Here is a 20,341-nt window from a genome sequence, read left to right as displayed (position 1 = left end):
CTGTGTGCGGAAGGAAGAAAAAAAAAAATCACACGTCCGCACTGTGATTGTTCTGACAAACGCGTTAACGCACACAGAGTCCCTTTCTCGCATTTGAATTTGCTACTTATGGTTTTCCTGTTTATGAAGGGGCGCTTCCTCTGCCTTCACAGCTCAGTGGCTCACAGTCAATCACAAAATATATTTTGATAAACTATGGTAAGATGCACTATGTGTGGAAGTACCTGATTAAAACCTACATTTTAATTTCAGAGGTGGGTGAGGTAAGATTGCATGCAGTTCTATTACAGGACAGAAGAGGGCTCTGTGATAACAACCACCAGCTTGATAAAGCCACAGATAAAATGAAGCCCTTTGCTGAGGTTACTACGTGGGGAAAGAACCTTAAAGATCTTGATGCAAACAAGTAAGATGATAACAGATCATGACACCAACCACTCACCTCCGATTTCTTACAAAAAAGCCATTGTACTGAATATTTTCCCAGTATTTTTGACGCTAGTTATTTAGTCTGCTGCGCTGCAGCAGCTGCAGACATTGCAACACGGTGAGCTGCTCTTACCGACAGCGGCGGCGTGCCGTCGTCCTCCACGGTGACGACGAGCGTGTACTCTTGCTGCCGCTCGCGGTCGGGAGGCGCCGGCCGCGTCACCATCTCGCCCGTCACCCGGTCCATGCGGAAGGTCAGGTCCTGGTTTCCGGCGGTGATGTAGTAAAACAGCATGGCGTTGGGCCCAATGTCCTGGTCGGTGGCTGTGACACGGAGGACCGACGTACCGCCTCCCACATTCTGGAACATCATTCACAAGGAAGACTTAATTTAATTGAATTCATTGCCCGGAGAAATAATTTAAAAACCTGTCTTCAGATCATTAGTTATTTGTGAAAAAGAGATAATTACAACTTTATTGATAAATTTGTCCTTGTTTCCGTTTACCTCAAAGTGAAACGTTGAAAAGCAGAGAAAGGTGCATTTTTTTGGTACTGGGTACCTACCTCACTAATGCTGACATTGTAGCCCCTCTGGCTTTCAATGACAGGCGGATTGTCGTTGACGTCCAGGATGTTGATGGTGAGAGAGTGGTCAGAGTGTCTGGGAGGCGACCCGTTGTCTGTGGCACGCACCTATGATGGACACGTTCAGTTAGTTCCTCCAGCTTATTGACAGCGCAATGGCTTTTAGCCGATCCCAAGATTTGTTTTGTCGAGAAACAGAGTTGAAGCTATGTTATGGAGTTCAGTGGAAAATAGCAGGTCAAGTCACACACAGAAAGATATGCATGCGGTGCTAATATCTCTTTTTTTTTTTTTTTATTAATTTTTTTGAATGCGTGAGTTTTCCTGCCTGACCTTCAGCAGGTAACGGTCGACAGACTCCCTGTCCAGGGGGGCGTTGACAAACACTTCGCCGTAGGTGTGGTTCACTGTCTTGATCTTGAACACGTCCTCCATGTTGCCTGCCACTAGTGTGAAGTTGACCTGCAACACACACGGCAGCATGAACATCCCGCCAAGAGACGCTCCGATTGGTGAGCGCCGCCGCTTGACATGAGAGAAAAAACACTGCAGAGGCACAACATAATACTTCTTCTCTCAACAATCTTTGTTTCTCAAAAATCATACTAAATCACTTTTGAGTTTAATATTCAAAATAAAACCGAACTGATAGAGGGGGCGGGGCTTAGTTACAATACTAACAGCGGTGTGTGCAACAGCATGGTGGAAGAAAAAAAAATGCTTTGTTGGTGACTTAAGTATTTCTCTCGCACTAAAGCAAAGTTCATGTGACCTCAGCGTTACTTGTTAGTGTTAAAATGTGCAACGGCAGTGAGTCAGAGAACGGAGCGGAGCGGCGCGGACGTGCGTGAGTGAGCGCACGTTGCCGAATGCATTCTTACCCGTCCATTCAAGCCAGCGTCTCTGTCCCTCCCCAGCACCACGGCCACCTTCTCGCCCATCGGCGTGCTTTCTGCAATATCCACTGAAGTATCTGACGTGATATCAAACACGGGGCTGTTATCGTTCTCATCTACAATGGTTATTGAAACCTGTTGAGAGACGGGGGGAAAAAAAAAAAGAAGAAAGAAATCACTAAGCCTTCCAACATTTACGCGATACTTACCTATTGCGACTCTTCAAAAACACTGAAAACCTTGAAAGAAATGGGACACGTTTGCTGTGTGGGTTTTGCGGTGCTTTATGTAGGGTCAGTTGGAAAGAGCTGCGCCTCTTACCTTCTGCACTTCCAATGAGAGAAGCAATGAACAAAAGAGGAATGCCTTTAAGCTTTCTATAACAAAACAAGCACGACACACAATGTAATGCAACGTTGTGCGCAAGGATACAAAGTGAACACAGTCCAGGAAAACAAACAAACGGAAAAATAACATACCACAGTGGAGTCCTTCTTGGGTCCTCCATTATCAGCCACAACAGTCAAGGTGTACATATCCCCCTTCTCTCTGTCCAGCAGACCTGTCACTGTGATGCGACCCTGAAGGGATGATACAAATCATGCTTTCTAAAATTAAAGGACAGGAAGGAAGCAAACGCAGGCACGCTGATGTAGTCACCCAAAAACAGAAGACAAGCAGACTTCATCGCCTTGGAGCTGAACGGCATCACCGTAAACAAGCTCTTTGACGGTCATGCAGTCAAGTCATCTGGATATTTAACAGAGCGATGCACGGAGTGGGTTTACAGTGAAACGTCGCGGAAGTGCAACAAAACAAAGCGTGAAGGGGCTGCATCCCCCCTTTCACCGCCATCCCCTCGCTCTCCTTCTCCCCCCTCCCACTCCCCCTCCCCCTCCTGCCTGCACCTCGTGTATGACCTCCAGTGAGACAAGCACGAGCGGACAACATTTATAATGGACCCATCATCCTTTTCTGGACAGTGTCAAGTGAGAATCGCAATATTGCAAAAGCAAGAGGTTGCCCAGCTTTACAGTTTTTTTTAACCCGCTGCTTTCACTGGGAAATTGCAGAGGTTATACAACCAATAACAGCGAGTGGTGTTTGTTGGTGGATATTTGCTGCTGACTGGCTTATTTTGTATTTGGCTCTATTTGGCTTGAATGGGTTCATCAGCTGGGGTGAATAGATGGTACACACAGGTAAGTGCTGGGCGTGTGGTTTGTTAAAAAAAAAAAAAAAAAGAAAAGAAAAGAAAAGAAAAGAAAAAAAGAAAAGTCATATAGGTGCAATACATGCAAATATATATTTATATGCTCATATCATGCGTGACCTCTCCTCCCCTGCTCACCGTCACGCTGTCTATCTTGAAGAGCGCCAGGGCCGCAGGGGATGTGTCGGGGTCGAAGCGGTACGTCAGCTGGTTCAGGTTGTCAGCCGACTGGGCCTGCACCTGAACCACCTCCGTGCCCGTGGCCACGTTCTCCGGCAGCGAGGCCTCGTAGCCCGCCGAGAAGAAGGCGACGGCCTCGTCCAGCTCGTTGAGCAGCGTCACGTACACGGTGCAGAAGCCCCGGTGGAAGGGCGCCGCCTGGTCGGTGGCCGAGACGTTCATGAGATACGTGGTCTTCGTCTCGTAGTCCAGGTAGTCCACGGTGGTGACCAGGCCGGTGCTGGCGTCCACCTGGAACTTGCGGTCGGAGCCGGACACCAGGGCGTAAGCGACAGCTCCTCCATCACCTGAAACAACGGGGGACGTGAAACTTTAGGGTGATACAACAGCTGCCATGTTACACTTTGGTTTTTTTTTTCCCCAGCAAGCTAGAACTTCATTGTTTCCTTTTCAGGCCTGAGCTGATGTTTTGGAAAATGAGACTCGGTAACACTTTTCACCATAGGAAGTGAATAGAGGAAGGGTGAACTGCAAAGCAGAAGTTGAGTTTTAAATCCTTGTCACCGTCTGTTTTTCAGTGCGGTTTCTATGTCAGAGTGAAAGACATAAAAAAAAACAACAACAAATAAAAAAATAAATCATTTTCTCAAAGCAATAAATTCCACTGGTGTAAATAACCCACAAGAGGGAAGTTAAAATCCACGTTTAGTGACTTCTTCCTTTTAGGCTCCAAAGTGTGAAAGCGATGTGCCAGGATCGAAGGCATCGATATTTCACATCTGGACTCACCACTGTCGGGGTCTGTGGCTCGCACGACAATCACCGACGTGCCGATGCCGGCGGTCTCTTTCAACCCCAAGCGGTTGTACTGCTGCTGAGTGAAAACTGGCACCTCGTCGTTGGAGTCGTCCACATAGATGATCACCTGCAGAGGGAGACATTCTCACCTTTATCCCTGATTTTACAGTATTATTAAAAAAAAAAGACCATATGAAGCCCAGTTAGGGCTGAATCCTCCTGTCCACTTCAACATTAAACAATCATTGGCTGGCAACCCTTTACTGTATGTATGTATGTATGTGTGTGTCTGTGTATTTATTTATTTTTTATTACACATCAGGCATGAAACAGTGTCCGTCCTCACTCCTCTTCCTCACCCTCACGGAGCTCCTCATGCTGCCCTCATCGCTGTTGTACGCCTCGACCTCCAACACGTGGGAGCTGCTGGTCTCTCGGTCCAGAGCCCTGCGGCCTCTCGTCATCAGCCCCGTCTGCCTGTCTATGCTGAACAGATTGTTGCTGTTTCCTGCAGAACGATCGCACGCAAACAGCAGGGGAATGAGACAAGGCGAGACACTGACACAAAAAAAGGGCATTTCTAAGCAAAAAAAAACAAACCCAAAACAATCTAGTTGATTGAATTGTTGTTGATTTTGGCAAATTAGTATTTTAATGACATTATATTGTGTTTCTACTTACACAAAAAATACATTTTATAATCCATTCTTTTCTACCTATTTGAGGTCTGACTGTAGTGGCAGCAGGCTTAGCGGGATGTTTATTAGCCTTCTCCTGATAGAAAGCCCCATGGACACCCCATGTATTTGTGAAAAATTCATTCATTCATCTTCTATACCCGCTTATTCCTATTCAGGGTCACGGGGGTCTGCTGGAGCCTATCCCAGCTGTCTTAGGGCGAAGGCAGGGTGACACCCTGGACAAGTCGCCAGTTCATCGCAGGGCCACATAGAGACAAACAACCATTCACACTCACGTGCACACCTACGGACAATTTAGAGTGTTCAGTTGACCTCACATGCATGTTTTTGGAGTGTGGGAGGAACCCGGAGAGAACCCACGCAGACACAGGGAGAACATGCAAACTCCACACAGAAAAGTCCCAGGCCCGGGCCCCGGAATTGAACCCACGACCTTCTTGCTGTGAGGCGGCAGCGCTAACCACTGCGCCACTTCTGCAGGTGCGCTGTTCCGTTTCTGTTCTGTTTCTTACATCACTGTAATCATTTCAACAAGTCCGTGACCATAGTGACCTCATGACTTTCACTCATGATGTGTAAAGAGATGTGTGAGCTTAATCCTGCTACCTGATACATCACAACGGCAGGTGGTGCTCAGCTGATACAGTTCAGCGCCCCCCCCACCCCGGTGTCAAGAACATAGGGTCACATATCAGATTATAAGACCACAGAGCTTATCATGAGCTGTTGGCCCAAGTTGGTCTGTGCATATTTATATGATGATAATTCCATCACTTGCACACAAGTGCAACAACAAAGCAACATATCACCTCCTCCGCCCCCCCGCAATTTTGAACCAGACTGATAAAATTAAATTAGTAAATATTGCTAATTTAATTTCTTGCAGAGCCCAACAGAAAATGCAAAGCGAGGACCAAATGAAAGTGGAGCAGCATTTACCACTCAGGATCCTGTAAAGAACTCGGCCATTCTCTCCTTGGTCCGCATCAGTCGCTTGAACCTGCACAGAACAAACACAAGGGAAAAGCTCAGACAAAATTGTACCAAAAACAACGAGCGACTATTAAAAACATGGCAGGAAAAAAAAAGATGCTGATGGTGAGACCTTGATTTTCCACTTGCATATTAAAGTATTACTTTTTAAGAACCAACAGGTTCTTTAGGATTTATAACTAGTGATGTATGATATTGACCTTTTTTTTTTTTTTTTACTGATATTTGATATCCTGATATTGTCCAGCTCATAATTTCTGATACCGATATCAACCAATATCAAACGATACAGATGTATGTGGCCGTGGAAATAACACATGATGGTTAATTTAGATTGTGATGTCGAGCTGGATGCAGAGATAATGATGAATGTAACAACTTTAAGGTTTTCCAAAAAAAACAAAAACATTCTGGTCAAAAAAATAATCGTCAGTTATGAACAAGACATTGTGTTAGCAGCCAGCCACCACTGAAACCACTCTGCTGAAGCACGTGCGCCGCTTACTGTTATGCTTTGATGCGGTTTGATGACATCATCAAGCGTAGTAGAGATGAGTAAAGTATTGTTATTCACTATTTCATAATACCAGGAAATTTGAGGAATTCATTATTTGGCATGACCACGAAATTCGGGAGAATTTTTTTTTAAAAAGTCATATTTTTATAATATTTTTTCCCAGTACCAATATTCATTTTTAATGCGTTTATCGGCCGATAATATCGGGAGGCCAATAATATCGGACTTCCCTATTTATAACACCATGTTAACCTCCTTCAATACATATAATTCCGAAAGAGAAATGTCAAATTTCACACATTATTTATTCTTTTTCCTAAAATAAGAGAAATCTGGAAGGTTCCCGTACAGGGGTCTTGTTGCTGCCACAACTCCAACTCGGCACTGAATGTGTCAAAGCCAAACCTCTCTTTCTCTCGGTCACAGGCAGGTAGCCAAAAAAACAAACAACAACAAAAACCCCTCAGACCGGGCACAGACATCACGGCTCCGCGGCGCACACGGACAAACAGCGGGGCATTGCTGGGCTGCTGGTGAATGGGCCATTTCATGAGAGTGACTTGTGTGACTTGTGAATCCTGAGGGGAGCAAAGCCGCTTGGCCCCAGAATGAGTCCGACTCCTCTGCGGATGCCAGGGCCTGTGCGGGCGCGCACAAAGTGCATATCTGATCGTGCGCGGAGAGACGCGCATACAGCCGGCCTTGAACGCATGTGCGTGCACTCAGGTGCGTACACGCCCGTGCACATGCCGCCACTCTCCCACAGTCTCCGTCTCGGCCGCCCCTGTGTGTCCTCCTTTGCTCTCTCTCACTCCCCCTGTGAAGAGGGGCCCAACTTCAGTCTCATTAGCTTTATAAAGAGATGTGGGGAGAAGAAGAGAAAGAGGAGGAGAAGGGAGGGGAGGGGAGAGAAAAAGGAAGGCTGGGGGGTCAAATCGGTGCGCGATGAATGGGGCATTACACGGCGGACTGCACCATTCAGCCACTTCAAGGGGTGAATATGGCCCGAGATTACACGACACGGCCAGATGTTGAAAGTGTAAGCATGTTTAGTGCAAGCGCCGAGAGATTATTGGCTAAGCCTGCGAGTGGCTCGCTGGAGATGTCGTCGCCTCGGCTCCCCGCGCCACTGAGACAACGGCGAGCGGCTGCGAATTCATTGTGTGGCATATTTCACCCCCTTTTCTTCCCTGATCCCCTCTTCCTCTCCACAGTCTCTCCCCTCTGTCTCTGGGAAAGCAGCAATTCAAGGGGGGAAAAACAAGTGTGTGGAGCCAAGAAACAGGTCTAACCCTCCATTACTGGAACTGAGGCGAGGTGCTGTTGCAAAAGGGTTTTTATTTCAAAAGGGTTGGAGTAAGTACACACTTTTATGGGGGTTTGATCCAAGTTGCTTAAGTTTTAATCTAAAAAGTTGTTGCTGTGAAAGTAAGTTGATGCAAGATGTTGCTTTTGATGTCTGTTTTTAATCAATGAGCCAAAATCTATTCCTGTGTTCTGATGAATATCTCTCGCCACATGCATACATTGTATGTTTGCGACAGAGTCTCGTGATTTGAGTGTGCAAGCGGGTCGACATGTGCTTGGGCAACCACACAGTGTCTTGGGGAGCGTGTGGGGAGCGTTGCTTATGTTCCTGTTCAGAACTTTTCTCGAGGGCAAACAAAGGCAGCCCCTCTCTGAGATGGTAATGTGTCTTTACACAGAGCATAAAGACTTTTGGAGATCATTTCATCAAATGGCAGTACAACATGCCGCAATTCCAACACTCACACCACTGAAAAGATGGAACTTGTGAATGCCTAGTCAGGTTTTTTCCTGACGCGAAACCTCCTGAAATGAGCTGAGCAGTCAACATCTGCAGGAGCCCACAACTGGAGCACCAATCGAATTCGAGAACCTTACAGTTTAGCTGAGCGCGTGTGGCGAGGAGAGAGTCTGAGTAGCTGCGAGTGTGTGCGCGTACAAGCGTGCGTGCGCGCTGCACATGTGCTCCGAGGCACTGACTAATGAACTGACTGTCTAACGAGCCATCCACTGGCCTTTTCACAGCTTTCCTGGCATTTGCTCTTAAAAATAATTTCACGTCCCAATGTGTTTCCCTTAAAACCGATAAGCCGTGCTTTGTCTCCGCGGAATTAAGGATGATGACATTTACAAACTGCTACAATGTTGGAGATAAGGGGCGTGGGGGGGGGGGGGGGGGGGGGGGGTAATTGGAGACCGGGGTAGAAGAGGTTGATGTCTCCCATTTTTACAAGGGTCGCTTTAATAAACCCAATTTGTTTTCCCGTTGAAGAAAGCCTGTCAACCATTGACTGTTTTATAGTACTTGATTTAATAGCTGCGTAATGGCCACAAATGCCAAACACTTTATCTACGAGCGCGCCCGAGCTGTTCAAGTGCATTAGGGCGATGATAATCACAAATACAGGCGCCTTTCAAAAACACTCACGGTCTCAAGCAAAATTTTCCGCGCACAAATTCCGAGCAATAAATTAACAAAAAAGGGTCATTAAAAGAAAGCAAAATTCGGAGACAAACAATCTAAGAAGAGCGGCGCAGAGGAGGTTCTGCAAATGGAACTTGCGTGCGTGCGTGCGTGCGTGCGTGCGTGCGTGCGTGCGTGCGTGCGTGCGTGCGTGCGACTTCAAGTGGCACAATTTTAGAAACATCAGATCACAGACTTCCTCAGTTTTGTTTAACTCTTCTGTTTGTTGCACTCTTCTCTCCACGCAGGGAAACAACATGAACACCACAGAGCACAACTCCAACTTCACCTCCACCTCGAGCAACGAAAACGTTACTCTGTCCAACTTCACGGCCACGGCCGCTTCGGCCACGTCGTGGTCGCCGTCCTTCTCCTCCGACGGCTACAGCCCAGAGCTCACCATCATGGTCGTGCTGGGCTTATCGCTACTGCTGGCCGGACTGGCGGCCTTCCTGGCCGTGTGCCGGCCCTCGGAGCAGGAGGGCGACTCCGAGACCAGCTGCAGCCCGGGAGAGACCTCGGCGGGTGGGAGGGGCTGCTCCAGCGAGCCTCAGCTCAAGGTGTGGAAGAGGCTCGGCTCGTACCGCCGCTCCTGCAACCTCTCCTTCAGGCGGCCGCCGCACCGCAGGCCGCACGGGCGGGAGAGTGCGGGCGCGTCCCCGCCGCAGCAGCAGCAGACGCCGCAGCAGGAAGCCAGCGGCGCCGAGCCACACCTCACCGTGCCCTGTCTGTTTGACTATGTCACTGAAATCTGAGTTTAGGACGGACTTGAGAGTTAATCTGCTGCTGGGGCCACTCTTGAAACTTCAAGGTCTGTGTCTCAGTCATCGAGCAGGGTTTGACTCAATACAAATGCGACTTTAAAAGACCTTTGAAGAACACGTGTGTGTGTGTGTGTGTGTGTGTATGTATATGTATGTATAGGTATACATATACATGTATACATATGTATATATGTATATATATATATGTATACACACACACACACATACACTCTTTTTTATTATTTCATTCATTTTCATGCTCTTTTAAAAATGCCTGCACTCAGTTTTAACCTGACGCATCATCAAATTTAACCATTCAACAAAATTGTGGCCCTTTGTTGATTAAAATCTTAATCAAACTAAAAAATATTTTCATGGTGTAACAGATAAGACAGGCCGCGACCGTGGCCACAGAACAATTATAACAAATATGTTGAGTCTTGAAGCCAAAGTTCAAAGTGGAAATCTATGTAAAGGAATGTGTGGAAGTAACATCCCTCTGCTTCACACTACTACACTAATTGTCTTGCTGCATACATACCCTTCCCTTAAGGTCAACAACGTGTCACCTCGTGGTGACTCAACTGTGATGAATGATTTACCGTGACCCGACAAATGCAACCTGAGCCAAAAGGAAATGCCACTGAATCATTTTGTTTAGTTACTTTTTTTTTTTGTTGTTTTTTTTGCTACTGTTTCATTAAGAAATAAAGAGAACGTTTTAAGTGTGATCGCTGATGTTGCCGCTTTCTTGACGAATGTGCGTCATGTGTCGCTTTCCACCTGAAGTATGCTGGTGCCCTGGGGAACGCTCTCCAGCACGCTGGTCTCGTAGCTGTTTTGCAGGAAGATGGGTCTGTTGTCGTTAACGTCCTGCACCTCCACGAACACGGTGGCCGTGCCGGTTCGCCGACCGCCTGCTGGACCGTTGTCTGCGTGTGGAAGCAGACAGACAGACAGACAGACGCGTCGGCAAGTGCTGACAATGGGGCGGCCGACTAAACGGAAGTCGAGTCACGTTCAGGTGCTTCTGAGCAGTCACAATATGTTTAATTTTGTCCTGGTGGCACAGTTTCGCATTATCTCTGCCTCCCCTTTTCTCACGTATTTTGGACCCTTCTGCAAATACACCAGCCTGACTCAATGGTTTCCAAAACAGGAAAACCTCAGTAGTTTTTGTTCTTTCTTTTCAAATGGGAACAAAAGATGTTGAGCAACAGTGAAATCACCGCAAATGGGGGCATTGTTTTTTTTTGTTTTTTTTCCAACATTGGTGTACAGAAAAACCCCCAAAATACAAAGGAGGAGCTTTAAAATCAAGACAGCAGCTTACACTGAAACAAACACAAAACCCGACTGTGGAACGAGGATAAAAGATTATACTGTTATGAAGGTAAAAGTATGAAATGATAATGCACCTATGGCTTCCACGATTAATGTGTACGCCGCCTGGGTCTCTCTGTCCAGACCAACCACAGTCCGGACAACTCCATCTCTGAAGCCCACACTGAATTTACCGTCCTGGTTGCCTCCTAGAAGCACACAGCACATTCACAAACTGGTTTAGAGTCGCTTTAATCTTCATATTAAAAACAACAACAACACGGAGTCGAGAAAAAACAAACAAACAAACAAACAAAAACACAAGCATGCACCTCATATAGGTCACAAGGGGATGGACAAAGTTGTGAAAAAAGGCACAGTACGTGCACATGGTAACCCTCACTGTACAACACTGATGCCCACAGACACACAAAACACCCCCCCCACACCCCCACACTGTGACCTCTGACCTGTGATGAAGTAGCTAAGTTCGGCGTTGAGGCCGGCGTCGTTATCAGAGCAGCTGAGGCGTGCTACAGTGTGGTCTCTAGGGACACTCTCCTTCAGGGAAACATTGTACACGCGGGGGTTGAAGGTGGGCGTCTCATCATTTACATCCAGAACTGAGCCCCACGCACACAAAACACACAGACAGAGAGACATGAGGACATACAGATAGAGGCACGTTGGGGACAAGTAAGGCAGCAGGGCGGCGCAGTGAGCAGAAAAGACTATTATTAAATCAGTAAAGATCTCTCTCTGCTGCTGCAGCTGTTTTTTCTTTCCTGTGAAGATAAGGGACACAGTATATTGACGCCTCTCACTCATCTGATCCATTTAAGATTACTATGAATCCATTTTTCAATTTTCCCCACCTGCACTTATTAAGCGAAAAGCAGCAAGACTAGGATTTTTTTTGATATTGTGTTCCACCAGCAGGTGGTAGCATCCCACCCCGGCAGATGCCTGATCAGCCTTTAGTTATCTGTTCTAATTAGGAGTCAAGGATTACTCTGCGGCTAGAGGTGTCCTGCTACATGCGGGGTCACCCTGGAGACAGCGCGGATTAATCAAAGGCGGCCATCACATCCTCATCCATCACATTTGAAGGCTCACCTTTAACTGTGAGCGTTGAGGTGGAGGTGCGGGGAAACTTGCCCGCGTCATAGGCGATAATTCTTAAGTGGTACTGTCCGATCTGCTCACGGTCAAGGGCCGAGGTGGAGGAGAGGACGCCGGTGGAGGTGTTCAGGTAGAAGTCCAAGCGGGGCATTCCCATCTGCAGTGACATCGTTATCAAACCGTTCTTGTCCTCATCCGGGTCCTCCACCTGGACCTGGAGCACCAAGAGGGAGAGCAATAGAGAAAGTGAGAAATGAAAAGAAGGAAAATGAGGTGGCGATGAATTGGGAACTCTAAATTGTCCGTAGGTGTGTGAGAGTGTTGATTGCCATATGTTTGTTTGTCTTTCTATGTGACCCTGCAATGTACTGGCGTTGCCCCATGATGGATGGATGGATGGATGGATGAGGTGATGTATTCTCATGATGGTTTGGTTATTAACTCTAGAGTCCACAAAATGAAGTTTAGAATACAAAAATGTTCTCCAAAACAATGTAATAAACATTCTTAAAAAAAATAATCTGAAAAAAATCACTCATTGCTGATTCATGGATCATTCCATGTGTACATTTTACCCTGTAAACAGAGGATCCAACGGCCAGCCCCTCTGGCACTTCAGCCACGAAGGGCAGGTTGAGGAATTTCGGGTCATTGTCATTCAGATCAAGCAGGTTGACAAACACCGTGGCGCTCGCGGAAGCACGCAGTTGAGGCCTTCCACCTAAAGGGGGCGCCATAGAAACGCATAAAGACACGTGGCACAAATCACAGTCAGGGGAGTTTATTAGCCACAGTAAAAAAAAAAAGAAAAAAGAAAAAAGTTTCACGGTCAAAATAAATCTTGAGAAATAAGGCTTCAAGACGTCCGGGGCCTATCTGTCGGGATTTAAAGGCTCTACTGGTAATGGTGTTGTAAAGCTATTGAAGCATACTTACAGGCGGTTTAGGTGTGGAACTTGTCACACAAATTTACATGGTTAAAGGCGGAAAAAAAAAAGAGAATAAAAACACCAAGTGTGGGGCGGTGGCGTCATGTCAAGCACTCACGGTCGACGGCCGAGACGACGATGGTCCTCATGAGGGCCGCGTGCTTGGGGTTGGCGCTCTCCCTGTCCAGGGTGACTCCGCTCGTGCGGATTTTCCCCGTGCTGCTGTTGATGGTGTAGAAGGGGTTCCCCGGGCTGATGGCGTACATCACTGTCCCGTTTTCCCCGTTGTCGGCGTCCATCGCTAGGACCTGCAGACAGCCGACGGAGGGACATTAACGGGGGTTTTGCTTCCTCGCACGGCTCACTTGGAGGTTCGATAATGGCCCTTAACGAGAAGAAACGGCATGTGGGAATAAGGAGGCGTAATATTTCAGAAAAAAGCAATAGTAATAATAATAAGAACGTCCCCATTGCTCCTCCAAAGAAGCGTCTCGCACCGGCTCTCTCCGCCGCGCTAACACACCAGTCAGCCCCGAAGAAAAATGGCAACGTCTCTTTTCTGACACAAAGTGGCGACGGGTGATGAATGTGCCAAGCGAGGAACGCGGGCCAAAAGTCTGGGGTGATTTTTTTTTTTTTTAAAGAGCTGATCAATTATTTAGAGCACTCAGTGAAAACGTTGGAAACTAGTTAATTGGTCATTAGAGGAACAAAGGTTTTGCAGATATTTAATAATTTAGGAGACGCGGTAGGCTGCCGTCTTATAGAGCCGCTGGTGGGCAGCTGCACAGGCAAGGAGTCAAGAGGTATGAGACGCGGGCGCGAGTCGACCTGGGGTCGCATGGATAATCTATCTGGGTCATGGGACATTAAGGAAGTAGTCAGCAAACATATCAGTCTTGTCCATTAAACTCTCCAACTCTGGAGAGTGGCAAAAAAAGAGAGAGAGAGAGAGAGAGAGAGAGAGAGAGAGAGAGAGAGACGGTGGTCGGTGTGGAGGCACTGGGATTTAACTTGGCTGATCTTCTCGGCAGCCAGGTTCACCAGCTCGCTGCGCTCAGCAGGTGGACCAGCGCTGCACTGGTGTGATTTATTGAAAGAAAACCAAAATGGATGGGCACCATGACAGTGCCTGTCCACTGAGCGCAGTCACAGAGTATGCATTGCAACACTGGAAGATCTATGAATGACCACAACAGAGAGAGAGAGAAAGAGAGAGAGAGAGAGAGAGAGAGAAAAACACTCACAAAAGAGCAGAAAAGTTGAAAATGCAGCAGAGGAACATTCCGGCTACCGCACGCTTGAATTTTTGAATATCTCCCTCCCTCGATTTTCCTTCAGCCTTCTCTGTTGCTCTTCGAGAAAGCCTCTCTCTTTCTTTTCCGCCCAGCAGCTGAATAATTTGCTATGCATATGACTGCAGGCTACATTTTAATTAGCGAACGGACTCCCTTAATTACACTTGCTGACGCCTGTTTAATTAATGGACAATCAGTGCTTAATTAGCAACAATATACAGGCAAAGACACCGGCAGGACAATGAGAGAGTTTGGTGCTACTATAACTGTTTACTTTGTGATGACCTACAGCGGAAAGTCAATTTATACATGAATAGTCAACAACAGTGAATACAGCATAAAATGGGTTACCAATACTACTAGAACTAATAGCTTAGTTGATTTTTGTCAAGTTTAATTTCCTGTACACTATTTTTTTTTTTTTAGCAGTCTTAGCTTATGCTCATACTACACAGCACTTTAATTGAGGGGGTTTACAAACAAAATGCTTTATCATTATTATTATTATTATTATTATCATTAATAACAATATTATGATAGACCACAATTAGTAGACTTTTAATAGACCTATGATAACCATCACCGACAAAAGTGTTTTTGTTGCTTTTTCTGTCTCGCTACACCCACACTATGAGAGCAATTAAAGCGCCGAGCTAGTCGGGTGCACTTACAGAGATAACATCGGTGTTAATTGGGCTCATCTCCACCACGTTGGCGTGATACGGCACGTCTCGCCACACGGGGGCATTGTCGTTGATGTCAAGGATGGTGATGTTCACCTAAACAAAGCAAGGCGTTTCAAATTCGACAGCAGCCACATGGATACCTTTTTTTTTTTTTTTTTTTTAATTCTACATAGTTTAAGCAACGTGGCAACAAGCTTAAAAGCCGAAAACAATGAACTTTTAATGTCATATTTTTGCGATTCGTTGACTTGTAACGAGGGGAGAAGCATCGTCAGGACGGACAGCAACCTGGTGGAACAGGTAGAGGACCAATCCAAAGAGCTTTGGTTGCGTGCCCGGCACCCTCTCACGAGAAGATCCCCGATCCCTCGCTCGGCTACTCTGTCTTCCTCTCCTTCGTCCCTCCTCTTACATCAACTTATTTGGTTACTTTGACTGGCTTTGAGGGAAAGTGAAGGAGCCAAGAAATGTGGTGTTTTCTGGCAAGAGGGAACCGGACGAGGGCAACCAGTGTTGTATTTACCAGTTAAGTCATGCTTGCTGTGCCAAGCCAAGGGGTGCCAGGCTCCCTGTTACTATTCAGTGAATCATAAAAACAATTCCGAAGATTTTGGGGAAGAAAATCTTCACAGGGCCACTTAACAGCCGACGACGCACTGGAATGAATTCACGCAACATCACAGTGATGAGATTAATTAACCATCTGTAGGTAGATATGGCAAAAAAAAAAACCAAATGAAACAAAAAAGCATGCGGTAAAGTGGTTACCGTTGCAATGCCAGTCTTCTGCTGTGGGCCCACCCCACCATCCACAGCTCTGACTATCAGAATATATTCTGACTTGAGCTCTCGGTCCAGCAGTGCTGTGGTGGTGATCTCTCCTGAAAAGCAGAGGAATCATGAAAAATATGAAAAAAAATGAGAAAAATGTCAGAGAAGTGAGTGAGGCTGACAAAGAAAAAAACATTATGATCTCAGTTGCACTCCTATTCTGAATGCTTGATGGTTTGAGCTCAAAATGTCATCGCATGTACAGTTTGAGTAAATACATACACACCCTCAGACGCAAACATATGCGCACACACAAACACACACACACACCTGAGCGGGAGTTGAGACGGAACTGAGAGGAGCCTTCCAGGGAGTAGATGAGTGAGGCCTGGCCAAACTCCCGCGAGGCGTCCAAATCAGTAGCATTCACAAGCAGTACAGTGGCCCCTGTGGAGAGGAAGGGTGGGATGAAGAGAGTTGACGGAGGAAGAAGAAGAAGGAGAAGAAAAAAAAGTTCACAACTCGTAGGAGCAGAGAAAAAAGGGAAACAAGGACTGAGCGCCAGTTAGTGGGGAAAAAATATGTGAAGTCAAGTAAGGAGGAGAGACTGACACAGGGAGACAAGCTACAGAGACAGACTGAAATCTGAAATGGCATTCAGAGAGCTCTTTTTTTTTTTTTCACCCCTTTCTTCCGCCGCCCCCATCCGCAGCATCCGATGCCATAGCAGTGAGTGGGTTTATGGATTAATGGATTATCAGCGTGTTTGGCACTGTCCTTTCTTGGCACAGGCCTGATCAATATCCTGGCAGGCAGAGGGCTGAGGAGCTAGCCAGAGCCGCAGGGCTAGCTCTCAGCTCAGCCTCAGCACCCCAAGCAGGGCCAAACACTTTAGCCATTTTCAATTCCCTTAAACCTCCGCCCGGCCCCAGGCGCTCATCTGCGCGCTCATCTCCGTCCACTCCCGGACTCAAAAAGTGGACAGTGTCTGCTTGAGCTTGTAGAGAGAATGGGGCGGTCAAACATCTCATTTCCCTCTAGCTACTGGGAACTAATCTATTGTCTGGGATAAGAGCCTGCTGAATGCATGCATGAGAATGAAAATAGCAGCCAGCCTTTTGACTATAAAAGCCAATATGCTGCATTCTGACCATGCATTTAAAAACATTATGCAGAATCAAAACAAATAAGACGGCAGAGGCCAGAGGATGCATATAAAATAAAACATAAAAAAACCCACATACCCCCAAGAAAGTGAAGCTATTTGTTGAATATGCAAATAGTGAGGCAATTCCAGTAAGAGGTGACTATATGTGCCACACGGAGTTTGGAGTTGTTTGGAGTGTTTAAGTGCAGCAATGGTTTTGGGACCAGCGAATGTATTCTGGCGACAAAACAGTAACCCCAAATGTATTAAAGTGACTCACCGGCAATAACGTTCTCCGGGATTTTGACGATGTAGGACAACTTACTGAACTCGGGTGGGTTGTCGTTTTCATCCTGGAGGAGGCATAAACATCAACAACAGCTCAGGTCCGCGGGTGAAACAATGTGAAAATGCAAATCGGCAGGAAGAACGAGAAAAGGGCGACTTAAAAGCCGTCAATCACTGGACCAGAAACATTTCAGCCGCACAACAACATTACAAACAGCACATAAGTTGGCTGTTGGTGTTGAGCTAAACTTAGGCGCCAATGACATTCGTGGCTGTAGAGCTATGGAAATAAGGTGGACGCAAACAGGTTAAAAAGAAAGGAAGAATCTTCACTATGCTCTCCAAGTCCAGTACTTCGACGGCGGTATCAGAATAGGCAACACCGCGTGGACTTTCCACACAGACTTTCCCAGACCACTTCTATTGTGCCGCCGCCTCTCGCTCATTGAATTAAGGCTCCAATTCACACCAGCATATCCAGTTGTGTGGCTATTCGCAGAGAGGCTCCCCGTTGTGAGAGCTGCTGCGAAATGTTAACACTTCAGAAACAGTCACTGGCACCATTATCTATCTGGGCTCTGTGTTACATTGGTGCACAGCATTGTTGTGTGTGTGTTGCTGCCAGCTACTGATAAACCCCTGTGGTGTGAGTCAGAATACTGTGGAGGACAGAGCAAGAAAAGAAAGAGGGAATATAGTATTGTGTGCATCTCTCCCGGTTTTTTTCTTCTTCTTCTTTTTTTTTTTTTTGCATCACAGCATAGATTTATTCTTTTTCCACAATATTTCTCCCTCATGTCGGATTTGTAGATATGCTCACTGCCCTGGCATATCAAAGAGTATTCCAGCCGGGATCATTCATTCTGTGTCATTTCTTCCTTTATGACAAAAAGTTGCATGAATAATGGATTTGTATCAAGGGAAATGGACTAAAGAGCCAGTAGGGACTCGAGGATATGAGTTGTGTTGCTCATTATATTTATTTTACTGCTGTATTTATAAGATCCTAGCGGTGATCAACAGGCATGTTTGCCCATTTAAAAAGTTATGGGAGAGTTACTGAAGCACGGTTTACAGAGTGATTGAAATTCATGTGCGATTCATGGATCCACCATGTCACGGAGAGCAAGTACGAAATTTAACAATTGAAGCTGTTTTCAAATATATCTTGAACATTTCTTTATAGATTATTAAATCATGACAACAAAGTTCTGTCACTACGATATGTACATCTGGATAGATTGATGGGCAACTCTGCGAATGAATGAATGAATGAATGAATAAATAAGCAGGATCAAATCCAGTCAGTGTCTGGCACCACGGGATAAGCAGTGATGGAATATGGACGGATGGAGGTGTTGCTCCATCTATCAAAAAAATGTTTTTGTTTGTTTTGTGGCTGAATATGATTCAATAATTTCAGTGTCAGTGCCATTGTAATTTACCATGTAACAGTTAGGTTTAAATATGTCACTGCCACTATCTGTTCTGTTGTCATGGTGTTTATGGGGATAAGATTCATGAAATGCAAACTAGATGCTAAAGTGGTTTTTGCTATGTCAGACTGGCCTGAACAACGACCAGTGTGACGGAAGTGGAGGTTGTAACCAGTGTCCCAACACACAAGAAACTCTATAATCATGCCAAATCTGCTGGTAAAACCCATCAATGTATGTTGAAGATTTCAGGTTACACTCAGTGCAAGTGCAAGTGGAAGGGAAGGATCTTAATGCCTGGTAACTGCTGCGTTCGGGAGCCACAGCATTTTGTACAGTGTCTACTTCAGGGAACGGTACTTACGATCACCTCCACCGTGACCGGGACGGTGCTGTTGAGTGCTGGGTTTCCACCATCTTTGGCCATCACTGTCAAGTATATCATCCCGTTGGGAACTTGCTCATAGTCCAGAGGCTTGGTCACGCTGATCACTGCCGGGAGGGACGCAGAAGACAGACGCTTTTTGCTTTCACGTAAATTCTTCAGGTTGCGTTTAACAACTCGAGGTGAGACCCCCCAAACATTCTGAAGGAGTTGTGTATGGTTAAAAAAAAACTCTGTGGTACCTGCGTAGCCCTCCACCATGATGATGCTGAAGAAGTTGGGGAAGGCTGAGGCTGAAATGATGCTGTATGTCAGCAAGTTGTTGGGTGGAGAATCCTCATCTGTAGCCTGTGGGGGGGGGGGGGCACACGCAAGATGAGGCGTGAGGAGACGGGACAGCCTTTAACATATGCCTCGGTGACAGTCAAAAGTCCACAGAGAGAGGGGTGTGTGTGTGTGTGTGTGTGTGTGTGGTGGTGGTGGGGGGGGGGGGGCGGGAGTTTTGATCGGGATGAGCAAGACAGTGGCGCATCGGGACAGATGCTGCGGCGCGGCACCAACGTTCGCACGCGTACGCCGCCGCAGCGTGAGTGCACGCAGCCAAGAAGCTGTCAGTCGGCGGCGGCGTGTTATTGGACAGATTAAAGCCAAATTCCTGCTATTACTGGTGCGGGCGTCAGTCCTGGCTGAACACCAGCGGCGCCAAAGACAGGCCAATCAGACAGGAGGACGGATGATTCTCCTCTTTACGAGGCTAATCCGCGACAGCGTCAACAACGGCGACGACACCCCCTCACCGTTCTCAAGTTAGCGGCAACTTATAGAGTGCGAGTCTTCCGGCTGCGAGCAGCGTCGCACTGGGCGTCGCTGGCATCATTAGGGGCTGGACAGGTTGTCAAACGCACACGCGCGCACACGCCGGTATCTCTCCACGACAGGCACGTCCTCCTGCTTTGATTTAACGCCAAAGTGTTGAGTAAGCGATACCTTTCCTCCCCACACGCCCGGCAACTTCCTCAACTCGACAAAGATTGCCTTCTTTATTTATTTTTTTTATATTGCATTCCAACGAATGGCCTCCTATCACATTATCCGCCGCTCTGGCCGGCGTTCATGTGGCAAATCAAATGGATGAGTATCATTGAAATAAAGAAGGTGAGCTGTAGCGGATGAAACGCTGGAAAAGAACAAACAGTGCGCCGTTTTTTTTGGCAAGGAAGACACGAGTGGCGGAGAGGCGGTGCCTTGACCTCCCATCCCCGCCTTTGAAATTCTCAACACAGTACACATCACACTCTCTCTGTCTCACTCTTTTCTGGCGGGTGTACTTTTCATGTGTAGAAAGCCCCAGGATGTATATTATAAGAAGTGGATACTGGACTGCTA

The 20,341-nt window shown here is 46.7% G+C and overlaps 1 protein-coding gene across 1 annotated transcript in view; it reads right to left on the bottom strand.

The window, feature by feature from the left end:
• The window catches only part of cdh23 (cadherin-related 23), a 141,031-nt gene that overhangs the window by 30,171 nt on the left and 90,519 nt on the right, over nucleotides 1-20,341 (bottom strand). The window contains exons 15-36 of the mRNA XM_076019063.1: nucleotides 19,198-19,303; nucleotides 18,935-19,062; nucleotides 17,127-17,199; nucleotides 16,030-16,146; nucleotides 15,697-15,809; nucleotides 14,914-15,021; nucleotides 13,063-13,252; nucleotides 12,591-12,736; nucleotides 12,010-12,229; nucleotides 11,364-11,516; nucleotides 10,989-11,102; nucleotides 10,354-10,502; nucleotides 5,745-5,805; nucleotides 4,464-4,612; nucleotides 4,096-4,231; nucleotides 3,265-3,653; nucleotides 2,393-2,494; nucleotides 2,235-2,237; nucleotides 1,899-2,048; nucleotides 1,351-1,479; nucleotides 997-1,125; nucleotides 563-790 (exon numbers count right to left, since the gene is read on the bottom strand). Of these exons, the coding sequence (XP_075875178.1) occupies nucleotides 563-790; nucleotides 997-1,125; nucleotides 1,351-1,479; nucleotides 1,899-2,048; nucleotides 2,235-2,237; nucleotides 2,393-2,494; nucleotides 3,265-3,653; nucleotides 4,096-4,231; nucleotides 4,464-4,612; nucleotides 5,745-5,805; nucleotides 10,354-10,502; nucleotides 10,989-11,102; nucleotides 11,364-11,516; nucleotides 12,010-12,229; nucleotides 12,591-12,736; nucleotides 13,063-13,252; nucleotides 14,914-15,021; nucleotides 15,697-15,809; nucleotides 16,030-16,146; nucleotides 17,127-17,199; nucleotides 18,935-19,062; nucleotides 19,198-19,303 (3,093 nt within the window). The remainder of the gene's footprint in view (nucleotides 1-562; nucleotides 791-996; nucleotides 1,126-1,350; nucleotides 1,480-1,898; nucleotides 2,049-2,234; nucleotides 2,238-2,392; nucleotides 2,495-3,264; nucleotides 3,654-4,095; nucleotides 4,232-4,463; nucleotides 4,613-5,744; nucleotides 5,806-10,353; nucleotides 10,503-10,988; nucleotides 11,103-11,363; nucleotides 11,517-12,009; nucleotides 12,230-12,590; nucleotides 12,737-13,062; nucleotides 13,253-14,913; nucleotides 15,022-15,696; nucleotides 15,810-16,029; nucleotides 16,147-17,126; nucleotides 17,200-18,934; nucleotides 19,063-19,197; nucleotides 19,304-20,341) is intronic.

The sequence above is a fragment of the Nelusetta ayraudi genome, unplaced genomic scaffold, assembly GCF_046127955.1.
Source record: "Nelusetta ayraudi isolate G7.1 ecotype Tasmania unplaced genomic scaffold, CSIRO-AGI_Nayr_v1 ptg000008l, whole genome shotgun sequence".
NCBI classification, from domain to species: Eukaryota; Metazoa; Chordata; class Actinopteri; order Tetraodontiformes; family Monacanthidae; genus Nelusetta; species Nelusetta ayraudi.
This window is presented reverse-complemented; position numbering and strand designations above follow the sequence as displayed.